Source organism: Rana temporaria, chromosome 13, assembly GCF_905171775.1.
Source record: "Rana temporaria chromosome 13, aRanTem1.1, whole genome shotgun sequence".
Lineage (NCBI taxonomy): Eukaryota > Metazoa > Chordata > Amphibia > Anura > Ranidae > Rana > Rana temporaria.
Window position 1 is genome coordinate 66,434,971 of NC_053501.1, and position 20,345 is coordinate 66,455,315.

The 20,345-nt window shown below is 41.2% G+C and overlaps 1 protein-coding gene across 1 annotated transcript in view; it reads left to right on the top strand.

Moving 5' to 3' along the window:
- The window catches only part of ARHGAP5 (Rho GTPase activating protein 5), a 99,660-nt gene that overhangs the window by 49,697 nt on the left and 29,618 nt on the right, over positions 1–20,345 (top strand). The window contains 1 exon segment of the mRNA XM_040333730.1: positions 2,670–2,814. Within this exon segment, the coding sequence (XP_040189664.1) occupies positions 2,670–2,814 (145 nt within the window).

The following is a 20,345-nucleotide window of genomic DNA, read 5'->3' on the forward strand; positions in this document are numbered from 1 at the left end:
CGTGCCATTCTGCAGACGTATATCTGCGTGCGGCGGTCCTTAAGCGGTTAAACTGAAACTATGCCTCTTAACGTCCAAATGTGCATGGACATGTAGGAGAACATTAAGCTGCTTCTACAGGCGGAACAAAAACTCCTGTAGAAGCAATGTTTTTTACGCCAGTGTGCATCAAGCCCAATGGGTTCCTTTATACTGTTACATAGTCGGGTTAAAAAAAAGTTTTACTTGCTCTGTGGGTTTTGCACAGAGCGGCCCTGATTCTCCTCTTCTGGAGTCCCCCACTGACACTTCTGCCTCCTCCTGCCCTCAGATTGCCCTAATAGCAAGCTGCAAAGTATAGTATAGTATACTATAGCAAGATAAAAAAAAACAACTTCCTTTTAGAACCACTCACTTCCTGCCCAGGACTGCATGTCCCATGAAGCATTGCTCCTCATACATTCACAAGTTCACTTACTGACATGTATGGACAGTGTACTGAGTTGTGTGTGTGCTGCACTGTATTTCCTGATATGTAAACAAATAATGCATTCTGTATGCAGGCCAACTAATCAATTATGAAAGTAGTTGACAACTATTTTCATATTCAATTAGTTGTCGATTAATCAATTGTTTTGGCCCTAATACTTTTATTTCGTACATGGTTAGTATAGGTGTTATAAAGGGGAAGGGAGTGTCTCTAAGCATAGTTGGTAAAATCCTGGAATTCTACTTTAACCACTTAAGACCCGGACCATTATGCAGTTAAAGGACCTGGTCAGTTTTTGCGATTCGGCACTGCGTCGCTTTAACTGGCAATTGCGCGGTTGTGCAATGTGGCTCCCAAACAAAATTGGCGTCCTTTTTTTCCCCACAAATAGAGCTTTCTTTTGGTGGTATTTGATCACCTCTGCGGTTTATTTTTTGCGCTATAAACAAAATAGAGTGACAATTTTGAAAAAAAAATCTATTTTACTTTTGGCTATAATAAATGCCCCCAAAAAAGATATTTTAAAAATAAAATAAAAAATTCTCAGTTTAGGCCGATAAGTATTCTTGCACATATTTTTGGAAAAAAAAAATCGCAATAAGCGTTTACTGATTTGGTTTGCGCAAAATGTATAGCTTTTACAAAATAGGGGATAGTTTATGGCATTTTTATTATTATTATTATTATTATTATTTTTTTTTCTTTCTTTACTACGAATGGCGGTGATCAGCGTTTTTTTTTTTTTTTTTTTCGTGACTGCGGCATTATGGCGGACACATCGGACAATTTTGACACATTTTTGGGACCATTGTCATTTTCACAGCAAAAATTGCTATAAAAATGCAATTGTCATTTTCACAGTAAACAATGCAGTTTAGGAGTTAACCACTAGGGGGCGCTGTAGGGGTTATGTGTGACCTCATGTGTTTCTAACTGTAGGGGGGCGGGGCTGGACGTGTGACATCACTGATCGCCTTTCCCTATATCAGGGAACAGATGATCCGTAACATTACCACTGTAAAGAATGGGGAAGGTGTGTTTACACACACCTCTCCCCGGTTTTCAGCTCCTGTGACCGATCGGGTCCCGCGGCCGCAGAGCTTGGGACCGGGTCGCGGGCGCGCACCCGCATAACGGCTGGGGACGTACAGGTACGTGCCTGTGCCCAGCCGTGCCATTCTTCCGACGTAAATGTGCAGGAGGCGGTCCTTAAGTGGTTAAAGGGTAAGTTCACCTTTACAGAAACTGTAAGGTAACTTACACAGGTCCCTCTCCTCGCCCCCCCCCCCCCTGGTCCCGCTGACCTGAAACGTGGCAATATCTGGTTCTAAGCCCCAGTATCCACACGCCAGGAGTCCGCGGCATTAGAAATCCCCTGAGCTGAATGTCCAAAACGTCCCTCGTCAGGAGGGACATTTTGGAGTATTCTAATTGGTCAGCACCATCACATGGGCAGTGCGACCAATCAGCAGCCACATAGCTCGTCCTGTCAACTATGGAGAAAACGCGTGGCTACAGAGAGGTTTTCTAAGCCCCGGGCTCCTGGCGCGAATATACTGTGGCTTGAAACCGGAGATTGCCGCAGTCCGGGGGGTGGCAGACTTACACTTTTTAACAGAGAACCCTCTAGCATAGACCATAAAGGATGATTTTCAGGTTGATGAAGGTGATGGGTCACTTTTTTCTTTTCAATACTATTTTATTTAGATTTTCAAATGTATAAAATACATTTTTACACTAATACAAAAGGATTGTGTATATAAAAACATCTACATATATTTTCAGGGTACTATGTACACCTTCCTTTTAATCACCTATCTTTCCACTCTAGGATATAAAGAGTGCTGTATATTGGCTTTTAATACAATTCCGATATTATAGTTTAGAACTTAGTCTAATGGGAGCACAATTCACATTTATATCTATATAGGAGAAAAGCACTAACGACAGAGTTAAAAAAAAAAAGGTCACTTATTGTGGTGTCCACATTTTTGATAAAAACCTTCTGCTTTCTTTCTAAAAGGCAGAACTGGGCATCTGCATATGTCAGTTTCGTACAGGATATCCATGAATAGATGCGTGAAATGTATTTTCACTTCAGTTTGGATGCAAATACCAAATATTGATATCCATTATGAATAGGTTTAAATGTTATAATTTTTATATATTTTTAATATTTTAATTTTATTTTGTGTGGTAGAAAAAGAAGACCAAGCCTTTTAACCCACCAACACGGCGGAACTGGGAAAGTAACTATTTTGGCAAGCCCCTTCATGAGCTGGTGACCCCAGAAAAGCCTATTCCAGTCTTTGTGAAGAAATGTGTGGACTACATTGAGGACTCAGGTATGAGGTTGTCTGTGTTTAAAGCGATGGCAAAAGTAGTGTTCGTGTTTACCAGTTCAACTTTGTAAAGCTCCTGTTATAAAATCTGCTAAATGGTATTTAACTTTTTGACTGACAGTGCTTATATGAATCCATGGTGGTTGTCGGGCATCTCTAAAAGGCCTTTACTTTGATTTAACGGCTAGACAAACCCTCCTGTAGTGGTAAGCTTGCCAATACAAGCTGAAACTATTGGTATTACTAGATCAAACTACAGCCCAACTCTGAACTCTGCTTGCAGATTGCCCCTCGTTGTCACTTTCAGCCTAGGTTCACATTGGAGCGATTTGAGAGATCAAATCGCATTACATGTGAAGTAGCGCAATTTCAAAGTAGCATCAATGTGAACCAGGGCTAAGTTTGCATAATTTCCTTTTGGGAAGCCAAATATGTGACACTGCAGGTCCCTTTTGCCTTCTCTCTGGGTTTGGCCATCCTCCCTCATGAGTTGTGCACCAGTATACCAAGAATGAAGTGCGCAGTGCTGACACAGTATGCACTGGATTTTTATCTTGTGGCAAAAAAGTACACTAGGTGACTGCTTCACGTTAAGTACAATATGCAGCAAGAGCTGCTTTGGGGCACAATATGTCATGAATGTTTAAAAGTCCTGAAGAAATTTTGGGTTTCGTTTGTTACATGGATCCCATTCACGCTAGTGCAATTTATTCAGCATTTGCATTTTTTTTTTTTTTCCTGCAGTCCACGACATTGGAAATCACATTTATTCTGTATAGCGCTGCTCATATCAATGCAACATGGTGCGGTGCAATTTTTGAAAAGGTGCAGGTACTTCTTATAGGTCTTCCTTTTGAATATTTAGTAGTAACACATTCAAATCTGATATAGAAACGCATGTACGCAGTTTTAGTGCATTTTTGCTGTTTTTTTTTAGTTTGTATGAAAACGCATGTAAAAATACACTGAAAAACCTGTTATTATGCTGCAGCACTATTGTGAACCTAGGCGCAAGCTAGTGCACTTCTTTGCTATGGGTAACACCACTTTAACAGTCGTCATTGTGCTACTTTTTGTTAATTCTTCCCACTCTAAATCCAGTCAAATCCATTTCGACAAATAATTCCACGTTTGTATTTGGAGGAAGTTGTATTGGTTTACATTACATGTGCACAAAAAAGTATGGCTATCGCCGTAGAATGCTGCATTGTGTATGCAAATATTTTGCTTCCGATCTTAATCTGAATCTATATTAACTGTAAATATAGGGGTTGATTTACTTAAACTGGAAAATGCTAAATTTGGTGTAGCTGTGCGTAGTAGCCAATCGGCTTCTAATTTCAGCTTGTTAAATTAAAGAAGTAGGGCCAAAGTGCAAAACAAAGTGCCCTCCTATAAACTGTTTTAAGCCAACGCTCAGCTGGCCCTAGCTCTGGAACAATTCCAAGTTTGTCGGGATCCACCCAGATGCCTCGACTGGCAGTTGGGTCGGCATCTCCGCAAGTCATTGGGAAACTGAGCCAGCTGCTCCTACCCCCCTCCCCAGGAAGTCGCTGGTTCTCTGCTCACTGAAGACTGAACACTCAATCACATTTTCATCGGACAAAGTGTAGGACTTTTTTTTACGAAGGCCGTTGGCCAAGAACTTGTATTGCATACAAACGGCAAAGTATTTTTTCTAATACGGCAGACTATTTTTCTTTTATAATAATTGTTATATTCTAAAGGGATCCCCCCCCCCCCAGTTATATATATTTGAATATTGGCGCACAAGCGTTTTTTTTTTTATTGCATTGCAGTGCTACAAAGTGCTTCTGCTTTACTGCTTTCTATTGCAACGCATGTCGACCACCCATGTGATTAGAGCTGCATGATCGTAAATTTATTTTGATTCAACCCCCGTAATTTTTCTTTAAGCATTAGGAATTCATGTAAGTGCAGAGACATTCTCTGCTTACTCACTGCTGTAAAAAAAAAATGTGTGTGTGTGTGTGTATATATAATATACGCAAGCATGCATATATACACATATATATATATATATATACACACCACACAGTTTGCTTGTCCAGCTAAAAAAGTTAGGAGCCAAAAAACACACCCCGTCCCGCCAGCGAGCGCGCAGAAGCGACCGCATACGTGAGTAGCGACTGCATATGTAAACGGTATTTAAACCACACATGTGGTATTTAAACCACACACGCCGCGATTGGTAGAGTGAGAGCAATGATTCTAGCCCTAGACCTCCCCTGTAACTCAAAACATGCAACCTGTAGAATTTTTTTAAACGTCGCCTATGGAGATTTTAAAGGGTAAAAGTTTGTCACCATTCCACGAGCGGACGCAATTTTTAGGCGTGACATGTTGGGTATCAATTTACTTGGCGTAACATTATCTTTCACAATATAAAAAAAAAATTGGGCTAACTTTACTGTTGTCTTATTTTTTTTATTAAAAAAAGTGTATTTTCCCCCCCCCCCCCAAAAAGTGCGCTTGTAAGACCACTGCGCAAATACTGTGTGACAAAGTATTGCAACGACCGCCATTTTATTCTCTAGGGTGTTAGAATAAATATATATAATGTTATGGGTTCTAATTGGAGGGAAGGAGATGGCAGTGAAAAAAACACATTAGAACTGCTGTTTTGCTACTTGTATTTTAACCTGTAATGCCAACGGCCACCACAAGATGGCGCCAGATCACAGAAGGAAGCCGAGGCCTGCAGAAGGCCGCAAAGACGCGGCCTCAATTACCGGCGGGCGCGGTCCCGCCGCGATTGCCCCGGCCGGTAATTAAGGCTGTGGCTTTGCAGCCTTCTGCAGCCCTAAGCTTCCCCAGGCGTCAGGTCACAATATGCAACTTAAAAGGTGAAACTATGATACGAGATACACATGCAAAGCAAGATAGTTCAAGCCGTGATTTGTCATAATTGTGATGATTATGGCTTACAGCGCATGAAAACCCCAAATCCACAATCTCAGAAAATTAAAATATTGTGAAAAGATCCAATATTCTAGATTCAGTGTCCCACTCTAATCAGCTAATGGAGAGGCACACACTGCAAGATGCTTGAAGTCCAGTGTGACGTTTCCACAGTCTGTAATGATTTGGAGAGCCATGTCATCTGCTGGTGTTGGTCCACTGTGCTTCATTAAGTGGGATTACTGTGCTTGATTGGCCAGCAAACTCGCCTGACCTGAACCCCATAGAGAATTTATAGATGGAGAGATAAAAATGATCTATATTTTTTTTCTTTAGCAGACACTAGAGAATAAAATGCAATATTTTATGTCGCACTGTATTGCGTAGCGGTCTTTCAAACGGTCTTTTTTGGGAAAAAATACACTTTTTAATGAATTTAAAGAAAAAACTAAACGGTAAAGTTAGCCCAATTTTTTCTTTTCTTATAATGTGAAAGCTGATGTTAAGCAGTGAAAATTGTGATAGCATTGTGATCTTTAGTCTAAGCAAAAACAATTGTGATTTTCATTTTAGCCAAAACCGTGCAGCTCTACATGTAAAAGATATTATTTTTTTTTTCTCAATCAGTAAGCAGGGAGGAAGAGGGAATTTGTTAGCCTGTTTTCACTGTCTGATTCCCAAATCTGTACCTATTTATGGAAGAGCAAGTATGTAAAATGTTAAAGCCGCATTAGTTTACTTCTGGGTAGTAAAACACTGCAATAGCCAATCAAAATGTACATTCCTCTGAACATTCCAGCTTTGTTAATTATATTGACATGAGTCTTGTTAGTTCAGATCATTTTGTGTGATAATGGTTTGGGTACAATGGTCACACTAATGGCTATCAGTTTTATAGGTTTTGTTTGCAGCTGCCTCTTGTGAAAGAGATTAGTTGAAGTAGCTTTCCACCCACTTTCTTTTCTACACACCACCTGAAACTACCCACCTACTATTTTTACTAAATGGAGACCATCTGTCGTCGGCACTCGGGGGTGGTGATCTAGCCGTGGCATTGCGTTGGCGACTCCGGCAGAGGAGGTGTTGATTCTGATTCCATTTGAGTTCTCTGTCTGCTTTAAAGGCTTTATCTTTTACATTATTTGCAACTGAGAGGAATGTGTTAAGGAGCTGTTGGTTCTGTGTGAAGTATCTGGTAGGCAACACAAGCTGTGCGCTTCGAGCCCAGCCACACGCTGCTCCAAACAAGCAAGAAAGGAAGCAGATGCCGTTACAATTGCCCAACCTAAATAAACAGAAGGTTCAGCTTTAACAAATATTCTATTCATTTTTCTGCCTAAGGCTACTGTGGAAAATATGGTTTGGTATTGTATGGTATACCTTTTAATTGCAATGATCTTTTGTTATTGGAGTGCATTAAGCGGCATATACATTTCTCCTTTTTATATGCCTGTGCTGCTTCCTTCTTTTTATTTTTTAAGGTAAAATATGGATTTACAACAGTTCTGCATACATATTAAAAAATAATACAGACAAATCATGCTAAATTATAAATGGTTTGTAAGTACGCAATAGCTACATAATTGTGTATGGTTGCATGATGGAAAAGTCATCGCCTAATTTTCAAACAGTTAGAATTCATAAAACCCAGCTAGTTTTGTGTATATTGTAGAATACCCCCTGCTCTAGTTTATGGGTGTAGGTATGTAACCAGCATTAATATACCATTTAAGTACCCATTTACCCCCTTTCAATTCACATTGGTTCTCTTCAATGTACATTTCCTTTAAAAAAAAAATTGTGTGTGTGTGTATATATATGTGTGTGTGTGTATATATGTGTGTGTGTGTGTGTGTGTATATATGTGTGTGTGTGTGTGTGTGTGTGTGTATATATATATATATATATATATATATATATATATATATATATATATATATATATATATATATATATATATATATATATATATATATATATATATATATATACTCAAAATTTGTGCTCGCCAATCGTGAGGAGATTTATGTACTGTGCGCGTGCCGCTCAGACACACACAGTGCCATGCCATCAAACGCAGCCACTGTGCCATCAATTATAACCACTGTGCCATGCCATCAAACGCAGCTACTGTGCCATCAATTGTCACAACTGTGCCATGCCATCAAACGCAGCCATTGTGCCATACTGAATAAAACATTTAACAGTGTTATTTCATGAGATCATTTACAAGGGCGTGTTTAAGGGGCACGGTAGAATTTGGGTGGGGCAACAGGTGGCGAGTAACTCTTAAGGCCTGGCTAGTAGCTCAGGACTTGAAATTTTTATATATATATATATATATATATATATATATATATATATATATATATATATATATATATATATATATATATATATATACACACACACACTTATGTAGTGTTTTACAAATTGGTGAAAAGCTCCTGTGGCGTTTATTAACCACTTCAGCCCTGGAAGGTTTTACGCACTTCCTGATCAGGCGATTTTTGCGATACAACACTGCATCACTTTGACAATTGCGCGGTCGTGCGACACTGTACCCAAACAAAATATTTTTTTTTCTCTTCCACAAATAGAGCTTTGTTTCAGTGGTATTTGATCACCTCTGCGGTTTTTATTTTTTGTGCTATAAACAAAAAGACTGAAAATTATTTGAAAAAAAAAAGCAATATTTTTTACTTTTTTGCTATAATAAATATCCCCCAAATATATGACAGTCTTGCAGCGACCGCCATTTTATTCTCTAGGGTGTTAGAAAAAATGTGTTTGGGGGTTCTAAGTAATTTTTTTAGCAAAAAAAAAAAATGTTTAACTTGTAAACAAGTTTGAAAAATAGGCCCGATCCTTAAGTGGTTAATAACGATAGGTAACATTTATGGCGACTTCTTAACTACATTACATTCAAATTTGCGCGTAATTATTGTTGCATTAACTTGTGTACATATAATTTTTCAGTCTGCTCTTGTCTGGTCACGTGTTCCTGCAGCTCTAGCTCTCCTGTCTGCAGGAGAGAGGAAGGGAGCGCTAGTAATGGCTTTGTTGTGGGCGCCTATGGATGACGTTGCAGAATTGCGTGACTGGACTGGAGCGGACTAAAAAGAGTAAGTATACAGGTTCTTTTTTTTATGTAGGATAGGTAGCAGAAAGGAAGATGGGACATTTTTTAAGAATGGTGTTAGGCAGGAATTCCACTTTTAGGAACTTGCCAACTTTTCTGTAAGTTGCATATCTTGTCGTACAGAACACAGGCCATCCTCCCATTCATCTGTTCCTTTATTGCTCTGCATTGCTTGCTAAAAAAATTGAGTCATGGAGTTGGTTAGGGTTATAAAGTAATGCTCAGGGGCATATCTTCAAAAGCTTTGCCAGTGTCCAATCACCAGAAGGTACCAGCCTTATAACCCAGAGTCTATCAGTAAAGCGGGTGTCCTGTACTGAACTGCAAGATATGGAATTTACAGGTAAATCCAAATTCCTTTTTTTCATTACAATCCAAAATGAGCTTGCTTGAGAACCCTTTCCATTGAGGTTTACTTTCATTTTAAGGACTACATATCCCATGGTATAGCATACTGCCTGTAAGCAGTGATTCCCGTACTGACTGTGGCTCCTAAAACTTCTCCTCTTAGCACCTCTGTAGTTCAGAAGGCAGGCCCTGTAAAATGTGACACAGCAGTGCCTACTTACAGGGCATAGTGAATATGTATCGCAGAATTCAAATAAATGTGTGGGGATCTTTACAAAGTAAGGGTCGGTTCACACCAGAATGTATTGCCAGAAAGACTCATACAGGGTTGCCTGCACTGTTCTCAAAAAGCACTTATTTTGCGATCTTCTGAAGATGCCACTATATTCTTAGACACCCCAAATGCAGATTGCAAACGCAGTGTGTTTGGAATTACCATATCACTTTGGTACTGCAGTACCATACGAGTTTGGTGTGGCATGTTTAGGATTAGTTTATGCACTACTTTCTGAGTGGTCTCGTGCAGTTTGCAGCCTATTCGAATGAATAGGCAGCAAAATGGGACCGCGTGGAAGCGCACATGAATCGCACAGAAACACGGAGCATGTCCTGTTCGATTCAGGGGTGAAGTCTCTGCAAGTCTTAAGATTGTTCAGCACAGTAGGGTAAAATAGAAATACAACGTGCAAAAGAATACATTATTTAAAAGATAAGTTCACTTTTTGGCAAAAAAAAGAATGAATGCAAATGTTCTTCCTTTTTTTGCAGGAGCCAGTAAAGCATTGCACCAGCGATCAGCATATCACTGGTGTCATGCAGGCCTCCTGCAGATCTCGGCATATCTACTTGCTAGCACCTTGTACGGGCAAGCCAATTGCACTCTGACAGAGACCATGAACTACCACAACATCACTCACAGCGCCGTAATAGTTCATTGAGAACTACAAGCCAACAGCCCTTAAGGAGGCTGGGACTTGTAGTTTTCCCATTCACAGAAGACTTTAAATGAGTGATTTAAAGCCTGGCCGCATTTAATTTTTTTTTTTTTTTGTTAGCGAATTTGAATTTTAGGATATGCATCAAGTTGACTGTTTAGTTTTGTGTTTTTAAAATGGCTACAGCACTAGTGAACCATTCAGTGTGTCTCTATAATCCTGGTTCATACTGTGTAATGGGTGAGTTAAAGAGAAATCTGCTGATTGTTTATGGCAAGGAGTAATTAGCCACAGAGCTCTTACTGTTTTTTTTTACTGCGTGCCAACGTTGAATATCTCTGTTAGCTTATTAGTGCCTATTAGTGGGTTTGTTGTATATTGTAAATTACTATGTAGAACTCCTTGTAGATGTTTCAGAAAGTAAACAAAGGGAGAATAGTCGTGTTGGGTTGTGGGAAAAGCAGGATAATATGCAAAGTGAAAAGCATATATTCTTGATAAAATATTTCCCAAATCATCATTAGGACAGCACCTGAGCGAGCACAGCTCCACTCATATTTAACAGGAAACATGGCAGGTCAGGTCTTATAAAGCAGTTCATTCCACAGCTCCTCAGTTTTTGGCTTTTCCAACCTCTGCAATTTGGACATTTTCACTTGGGGGTGTACTTACTTTTGTTGCCAGCGGTTTAGACATTAATGGCTGTGTGTTGAGTTATTTTGAGGGGACAGCAAATTTACGCTGTTATACAAGCTGTACACTCAATACTTTACATTGTAGAAAAGTGTAATTTCTTCTGTGTTGTCACATGAAAAGATGTTTACAAAAATGTGAGGGGTGTACTCCCTGAGATACTGTACATGCTTACATTTTCCCCTTAGTTTGAGGTCCTGTCTGGGCACTTGAATTCTTGGTTGATTGTGTGTTTTTTTTTTTTGTGCACCTTTTCACTTTAGTGTATGGCAATGTGTTTTCTGGTATATGAAGGGCTCATTTACGCTTCAAATTAACACGTTAAAGCGCCTACCATGATTTATTAATTTAAAGCAGGAGTTCACCCATACATTTTTTTTTTTTTTTTTTTTTTAACCCTTAGATTCCTGCTCATTTTGTCTAGGGGAATCGGCTAGTTGTTTTAAAATCCGAGCAGTACTTACCGTTGTAGAGCGATCTTCTCCGCCGCTTCCGGGTATGGGTCTTCGGGACTGGGCGTTCCTTCTTGATTGACAGGCCTCCGACGGTCTCATCCATCGCGTCATGAGTAGCCGAAAGAAGTCGAACGTTCGGCTACTTTCGGAAAATCGTGACGCGATGGATGCGACCGTCGGAAGCCTTTCGGAAGACTGTCAATCAAAATGGGAACGCCCAGTCCCGCAGCCCATACCCGGAAGCGGCGGAGAAGATCGCTCTCTAAAAAGGTAAGTACAGTTTCGATTAAAAAAAAACTAGCCGATTCCCCTAGACTAAATCAACATCAATCTAAGGTTAAAAATAGCAATTTCCGGGTGAACCTCCACTTTAAAAGCGTTTCAAAGCCAACGCTGAATTGAAAACTTCAGCCCCAGAAGGATTTACCCCCTTCCTGACCAGAGCATTTTTTGCGATTCTGTACTGCGTTGCTTTTGCTGTACCCAAACAAAATTGACGTCCCCCTTTTTCTTTTCCAGAAATAGAGCTTTCCTTTGGTGGCATTTGATCACCTTTTATTTTTGCACTATAAACAGAGTGACAATTTAGGAAAAAATAAATGAAACTATTTTTTTTATATATGTTTTGTTTAGGTCGATTATGTATTCTTAATAAAAAGAAAATAAATTGGCGCAAAAATGACAAATTAACCCCTGTATAGCAGCTGAACACCAGGGTCAATAATCACAAAATCCCTTTAGAGAAACAAATACAGATGGTGCAGCGCTCAAATAAAATAATAAAAGATGAATAGAAAGTCCATAAAATCGCAGTACACCTCCAGTGAGTGCCAATGTAGACAGACAGATGATTGTGTAGGTAACTTCACACATGCTAGACACGCATCCACCATCACATGAAATGGCCTCTCACCTCACCACCTGGACCCTTTGATTATGAAGGGTCAAATGCGCTTTATGTGTAAATATCAGCAAATCCAGCAGTAGTAGAGACATCACAGAGAAACCGATAGGTCATCCCAGGTCATGTAATAAACAAATGCCAAAACATAGTGCTCTCCGTTTGGATAAACTATTTAATCGTAATAAAGATAAAAAAACACTCACAATGAAGGCACCACGATCAGTGCCGATGTATACAGCGTGTATATTGAGCAAAGTGATAGCCGCGGGTGATGCCACAAACCTCCCTCCGTACGCGTTACGTCCTCTATGGGTGGGGACTTCTTCAGCGGTGAAGGAGGCATTCTACATATTTTTGGTAAAAAAAATCGAAACAAGTGTATATTGATTGGTTTGCGCAAAAGCCATATCGTCTACAAAATAGGGGATAGATTTATAGCATTTTGTCGGGACTGCGACATTATGGCGGACACTTTTGACACTATTTTGAGACCATCATTTATACAGTGATCAGAGCTACAAATAGCCACTGATTACTGTATAAATGACAATGGCAAGGAAGGTGTTAAACACTAGGGGGCGATTAAGAGGTTAAGTGTGTCCTAGGGAGTGATTCTAACTGTAGGGAGGGATGGTCTTAATACACCATGACAGATCACTGCTACCAAAGGCACTCCCGCGGCGGGTGTGCACGCCCGCTAGGCGGTTAATTTAAAGGGACGTACAGTGCCCCTGCCATTCTGCCGATGTAAATCGGTGTGCGGCAAGTGGTTAAAGCAATTTGTAGCGCTGCAGTTGCAGCTAAGGAGCGCTCTGATGGACTTTAATGGGGGGCTCTGGAAGAAGCATTAAAGAAAGATGGAAGAGGCAGAGAGTATAATTTTTGAAGCAAAGTACCGTATTTATCGGCATATACCGCGCACTATTTTGCCCTGAAAATCAGGGCAAAATCGTGGGTGCGCGATATACGCCGATACCCGCTTTCCCGCCACGAGTTTGAATACTGCGCCCGCATATAGCGAGCGCAGTACACTCGTGAATCTTCGGGCAGTCTCGGCGCCTCTCGTACTGACGTCCTGAGCGTACAGGACGTCAGTGCGAGAGGCGCCCGAGCCTGCCCGAAGATTCACGAGTGTACTGCGCTCGCTATATGCGGGCGCAGTATTCAAAGTCGTGGCGGGAAACGAGCGGGAGGACGCCGAAGATGGACGCCGGACCCGCCGAAGATGGACGCCGGACCCGCCGAAGATGGACGCCGGACCCGCCGAAGATGGACGCCGGACCCGCCGAAGATGGACGCCGGACCCGCCGAAGATGGACGCCGGACCCGCCGAAGAGGACACCCGAAGCCGCAGAAGGACGCCGGACCCGACGAGGCCGCAGATGGACGCCGCGCAAGACACCAAAACTGTAAGTACAAAAAAACAAAAAATCTTTTTTTCCCACAGGATTGGGGGCCACTTTGGGGGTGCGCGGTATACGCCAGAGCGCGTTATACCGCGATAAATATGGTAAATGCAACAGTGTGAACAGGACTGTAGGATTAAAATTTTATTTAGTGACCAATGCTTTAATTGGCTTTAAAACTGCATTTACAACTGAGCGTAGCTTCTTTGAGCTTTTTTTTTGTGCGCCTGTATGCGTAATTTTGTACGGATTTTTAAGCTTTGGCATTTTTGTAATAGCCAATAGAGAAAACTATCATCTGTTGCATCATTTGTTTGGTATTTCAGCTTTTTTTTTGGCCTTTATTTCTTTCTTTATTTTAATTTTAGGATGGGGGTTAGTTAAGGTTGGGTTAAGGTTAGGATTACAAGTTGGGTTTAGGTTGTCGCGTACCTTGGTTGGAGGCCGAGTTGACGAGAGGGCTTCCTTTGCGGCTCTGGTCCAGGGTACCCCTGATTGTGGTGACAAAGGAACAAGGCTCAAAGTGGCACGGGTGCCAGTAGCTTGATAGCAGGTGACTGTCATAGTCAGGGATGTAGTCAAGGTGATCCGGGGTCATACACAGTAAGACAACAGGGTGGTCAGGTGGCACCTACGTGCCAATGCACACTGGATATTGGCCTTAGCTTGTCTGTGCAAGAGCATGTAGCTGTATGGGAATGGGCAGTAGCTGCAGAAGAATTTACATTCGCTGAACTAGCTTCCTGACATAGGGTTGTTTTATTTTTATTTTTTTTTGGTTAGGGTGTTAATACTACTAGTACTATTAAATACTACACGTGACGGGTCCCAGAAGATCGCCTGTCCATTAATAGAGCGCAGTGCGACTCGCGCATGCGCAGTGAGTGCCCGGCCGTGAAGTCAAAAACTGTCACGGCCAGGTGCCCGCCCTATGAATGGAGGCGCCGGCCAGAGCAGGGGGGGAGAGGAGAGGAGAGGAGAGGAGCGGAGCTGAGCTCTGGGCGGCTGGACCGTGGAGCAGGTAAATGTCTGTTTATTAAAAGTCAGCAGCTACACTTTTTGTAGCTGCTGACTTTTAATAAACACTAAAAGGCTGGAACTCCCCTTTTAAGGCCTCATGCCTCATGGACATTAAAATAACGTTATAAAAACGGCAGTAACTTTGCAGTGAGTGTTTCAATGTTTTTGCAATAGCGTTTTTAGTTTTTAGGTTTTTTTTCCAATGGGTCAGAAACGCTGGTGAGCGTTTTTGCGTGTTTATCAGCATAAGAGCATTTTTACTGCTCAAAAACGGCACGGCCCAAAACTGCTAACAGATTATGTAATTGAGGCCGTGGCTTTGCGGCCTATAAGGCCGCGAAGCCGCGGCCTCAATTACCGGCCGCCGCAATCGCGCAGCGGGGGAGGTGGGGGCGCACGGAGGCACAGGATCCTGGCGGGCCCACGACTGCCGGTAATTGAGGCCACGGCCTTGTGAAGTTCCAAGCTGTCCCAAGCTCTTCTGTTAACTGGCACCATCTGGTGGTGGCCGTTGGCATTACAAGTTAAACAGCAATTCTAATGTAATTTTTCACTTTTTTCACTGCCATCTCCTTCCCTCTAATTAGAACCCCCAAACATTATATATATTTTTTATTCTAACACCCTAGAGAATAAAATGGTGATCGTTGCAATACTTTCTGTCACGCCGTATTTGCACAGCGGTCTTACAAGCGCACTTTTTTTGGGAAAAAATACACTTTTTTAAATAAAAAAAAAAGTTATCCCAATTTTTTTTTTAAATTGTGAAAGATAATGTTACGCCGAGTAAATTGATACCCAACATGTCGCGCTTCAAAATTGCGTCCGCTCGTGGATTGCTGACAAACTTTTACCCTTTAAGATCTCCATAGGCGACATTTAAAAAATTCTACAGGTTGCATGTTTTGCGTTAGAGGAGGTCTAGAGCTAGAATTATTGCTCTCGCTCTAACGATCGCGGCGATACCTCACATGTGTGGTTTGAATACCGTTTACAAATGCCGGCGCTACTCACGTATGTGTTCGATTCTGCGTGCAAGCTCGTCGGGACGGGGCACGTTTTCTGGCTCCTAACTTTTTTAGCTGGCTCCTAGATTCCAAGCAAATTTGTCAAACCCTGGTGTAAACAATCCATTAGGTGATTAGGGTGTCTCCTTTTTGAGTTTAACGGATTAGTTTATTTTTAATGAAACTTGCCAAAAAAAAACTTCCTCTGTACATTAAATTGCAGTCCTCTGTTTTGTCGCAGAATACTTTCCGGTACTTTTCTAGCTGCTTATTCCATTGTTCTGATTTACATATTGGAAAAACACACAACACGTTATGCACAAATCATTGCAGAGGCAAACTGGTCCTGGCATACTTTTTTAGCATTTCAGTTTAATCCATTGTTTCTGCAGTCAACCTTTTACATGCCTATAAATAAAATCTCTATTTGATAACCTAGTAATGGCTCCTCCTCTTTTCTGGTCTCTAGCTTCTGGCATTGACCTCCATTTTCCTTTTTTTTTTTTTTTCTTCTCAAGGGATTGGGGTCCTTTTTTGTGTGTTTAAAATATATACTGGACAGCATCTTCTCACTGTATTCCTCAGTAGCCTTAAGCAAAAATCCATTAAATTCCCAGTTCGTATTTTGAACTTCCTAGTAGAGTAGAATGCAGACTGATGTGATGGGGGACTAATGTAGATGAATGAGAGAGGGTTATTCTACAGGATTTATAAAGCACCAACAGTTTGCACAGCGCTGAACAAAATGAAGGCAGACATTAGTTACATTACAATTTGTACAAGAGGAATCGGAGGGCCCTGCTCATTAGAGCGTAAAATCTAAATCTTCTTATGAATTGTGCAGTTGAAAGTCTATTTAATAAAGTGCTTCTCAGAAAAAACACACCACAGTGTTCTGACCATTTCCAACTTGTGCTCCTTTCACCAAGTTCGCCTTCATTATAATAGACCCTTTTGGGGTCTTTATTGAAGGTGAGCTTGCACTTCACCTGGTGAAAGAAGCACAAGTTGGAAATCATCAGAACACTGTGTGGTGTTTTTTTTTATCTACAACACAAGAATAGGAAGCGCCTCTGGGTGTAGACTGTATACAAAGTTTGTGCATAAGGTCCCAAAACAACCAGGGTCATCAGTGCCATCTGTCTCTATGGAGCCGATGGATGTGCTGTCTCTGCAGTCATCTCTGTAGCCACTATATGGTATACAGCCGGCGGCAGTGGATGGACATCAGAGCAAGGCTAGAGGAGCAGACTGTAATCCAGGAGAGGAGAGATGATGTCACTGAAATGCGCGACGTTTCTCGAGCTGGCGTGCTGTGAATGACATGACAGCTGCACTCATTCTTTAGGCTTAAGAAGATTGGCCTGAAGAAATCTCAATTTTAATACCTTACCTTGTTAATGAGGCGGCGCGATTTTTTTTTTTTTAGCGTATATTGATGCATGCAAAATGCAATTCGGTTGATTGCATTGTAATGGTTGTATGTGCGTTTTTGTTTTACTGATGAAGCCCAAATACTTTCATTATCTTTCTTTCCTAATGCACTTTGTGTGTGCTATGGTGAGTTGTAATGCAGATGCAGCATGATGTGCCGTTTTTAAATGTAACGTGTTCCATTTCCACACACGGCACACAGTGCTTTTGTGAACTGGGTCTATTGGAAACCATAGATTTGAACTTGTCATAGCCTTGGGCCTACATTGACCTTCACAGCCCAAAGAACGTAGTATGACTGGGTCCTGACTTGACCCTATTCTGTTTCCTGAACTTTCCTGTTCGATGATTCGATCTATCATGTATGTGAAGAGCAGTTTTACTTAAAGCGGTTTTACGTTTTTACCTACAGGCACTTTTAACCCCCGCTAGCGAAAAAGGGTTAAAACCGCCTGCAAAGCACTGCTGCAGCGGCGATTCAGTGGCTTTGCCCATTGATTTTAATAGGCAGGGGTGCTTTAGGAGCAGTTGGCAGGACTTTTTTGAGCATCCTGTCAGCGTACCGGTTTGGGCTTTCACACTGGAGTGAGAGAAGAGGGAATATGTCCGCTCTCTCAACAGTGACCGGGACCCGATGCCGTCACTTTGTTCTAAGGCAGGGATATGCAATTGGCAGATCTCCAGTTGTTGCAAAACTACAAGTCCCATGAGACATAGTAAGACTGACGGCCACAAGCATGACACCCAGACGCAGAGGCATGATGGGACTGGTAGTTTTGCAACAGCTGGAGGCCCGCTAATTGCATATCGTTGCTCTAAGGTAAGCATTTCATAATGAGCTAGTATACGGTGCATACTAGCTCATTGTGCCTTTGCCTTACAAGTGTTTTATTATTTGTTTGTTTTTTCGGGTATACAACCGCTTTAACCCAGAAGGCAATTTGCCATATGGAGGGGATGGGGACAAGCATTTACAGGAATTGAGATTTGTTTATCATTTCAGCTGCTTATATCTAGTTTAGTTTTAGTATGTTCTTTTCAGTCTAGTTTCAGTGGAGTACATTTTTTTTCCCCCTTGGTTGTGGGCTCAGACTTTTGGACCCTGCTATAAACAAAACAAAATTGCTAATCTGCAAAAAAAAAAAAAAATGGTGGCACAAAAGTGAAAGCAGATGCCTGTAACAACCAGCCAAACTTGACCTTCCAAAAAGAAGCAATGATTCTGGCTGCTGTAGGTACAACATAACAGAGTAAGGATGATACAATAGCAGTTGGTTAGATGAAAAGATTATGGTCTAGCTCTAGCAGATGTGGCTGGACTTTGGCTCCAGGTGCCACTGAAGTGCACTAGATATCTTCTAAATACCAGTGGTTATTCCAAGTAAGTTTGTATGTGTGTATAATGGAATAGCGACGTTGTAGAATACCATAGTAGTCATCGGTGATAAGCCAGAACAAATGGTGCAATATCAAATTATGCGACTTCAACTTCTCAGCGTAACAATGTACAGACCGGCTGCAATTCTAATTGGCTTTTATTTACATGTCCCATTATCTCTGCATTCACATAAGCTGTTTTTATGCTTTTGGCAATTAATAGTTGATGAGTTAATGAGCATGGCTGTGGATGCTTTACTCTACTGTATTTTATAGTCTAAACGTCAGGCCGAACAGGTTGCTAGGAGCATTGGTAAAGGCAAGTAAAGGAGGTGATGCCACCCTCCCATCTGTAAAGCAGCATTAGTCAAAATTAATTATTTGTGGTATGTAATATTTTAAGATACAGGAGTAACATTACATAGAGGTTTAACCAGTAGTTGGCTAGCTGCAGTGCACTGTATCTGTGTGAGTGATGAAATGAAGGAGCATTGCTCAGTTCTTTTATTCATCGTGTCATTTGGATCCCCAGGGTCCAATTAGCTAAGCACATTTGTCCAATAAAATGTTTCCCATTTCTTATGCATGTGCCATGGTTACCTCTGGCTGCCAGCAAAACCCCTCATTGAATTCTTACCTGCTTTTTAAGGTTTTTGTATTGTCTTCTTTGCATCTGTTATTGGATAGTTTTATTATAATGATCTCTGGCAAGGGAAATAACCTCTGTGTTGCTGGGAGGCCGATGAGCTCAAACAACGGTTAAAGCTTTTTCTTGCATGGCTCCTCTAAGAGATGTGTTTAATGGGCATGTGAAATTGTCTGGTTTATATTAATGACTAGTAGAAATGGAAAACTTTGCCTCTGCGTTACACAGGTTGCATGTACTTTGGTAAATCTGTGTGTCAGACTTTTATCTAGATTCGTACGATGTCTTCTGTGACTTGACCACACTTGCTCTTGGTCAGTCCCAAGTTACCGGTTAAGTCAAAAATCTATCAGAGACTGTATTTTATAAGAAAGCATATCTAATCCCAAAACCAAAAATATATGTGGCAGCTTATCAATATTTAGATGTGGTGCAAGCATTAATTTTGTGTGTGTTTGGTTTACCTAGTGAGCTTGCCAATAACATGCTTCCTGTCCTAGAGTGACGGCTATTATTCCACTGTGTCTATGGGAGAGCAATATTTTCACCCTAGGTGGCTGTCCTGATTTGGATGACAGACAACATTCCCTCCTTTCATCTCCATTACATAGACGGGTTTTGCATTTTATTTCACAGAAGATAGCTGGGAAGGCTAATAAGATTGATATGTTTTTCAGTGCGTAGAAAGTTGCAGGGACTCTGGATTTCGATCAGGATCAACCAATATTTTTCTGTACTGGCACTGAATGTACTAACAACTGGTTAATTGCACTATATTAAAGTGGTTGTAAACTCTCCTTTTAAAAACAAGGAAAAAAGACCTGCAAGACAAAGGCATCATGAGCTAGTATGCATTGTATACTAGCTCATTATGAAATACTTGCCTTGGAACTTAGCTATTGCAGCGGTCCCCGTACACCGCTGCTGGTTCGTGGGCCCTGGCGCTGTGATTGGCCGGAGCCACAATGACTTCATTCCCGCACATGCACGCGGGTGCTGTCGGTCACGGCACAGCTACTGAAAAAATGCCACAGGCGAGTCGTTTCTTCGGTACACATGTGCCGATGATGTCGGCACATGCAGATATAGAGAATATCTTCTAAACTGTGCAAGTTTAGGAGATATTGACCCAATTTACAGCTTACCTGTAAGTGAAAATGTAGTAAAGGGTTTACAACCACTTTTAAAGCAGTAGTAAACGGCATAAAAAAAAAGTTTAAGTCAACTTCCCTAAACTGTGCTCTC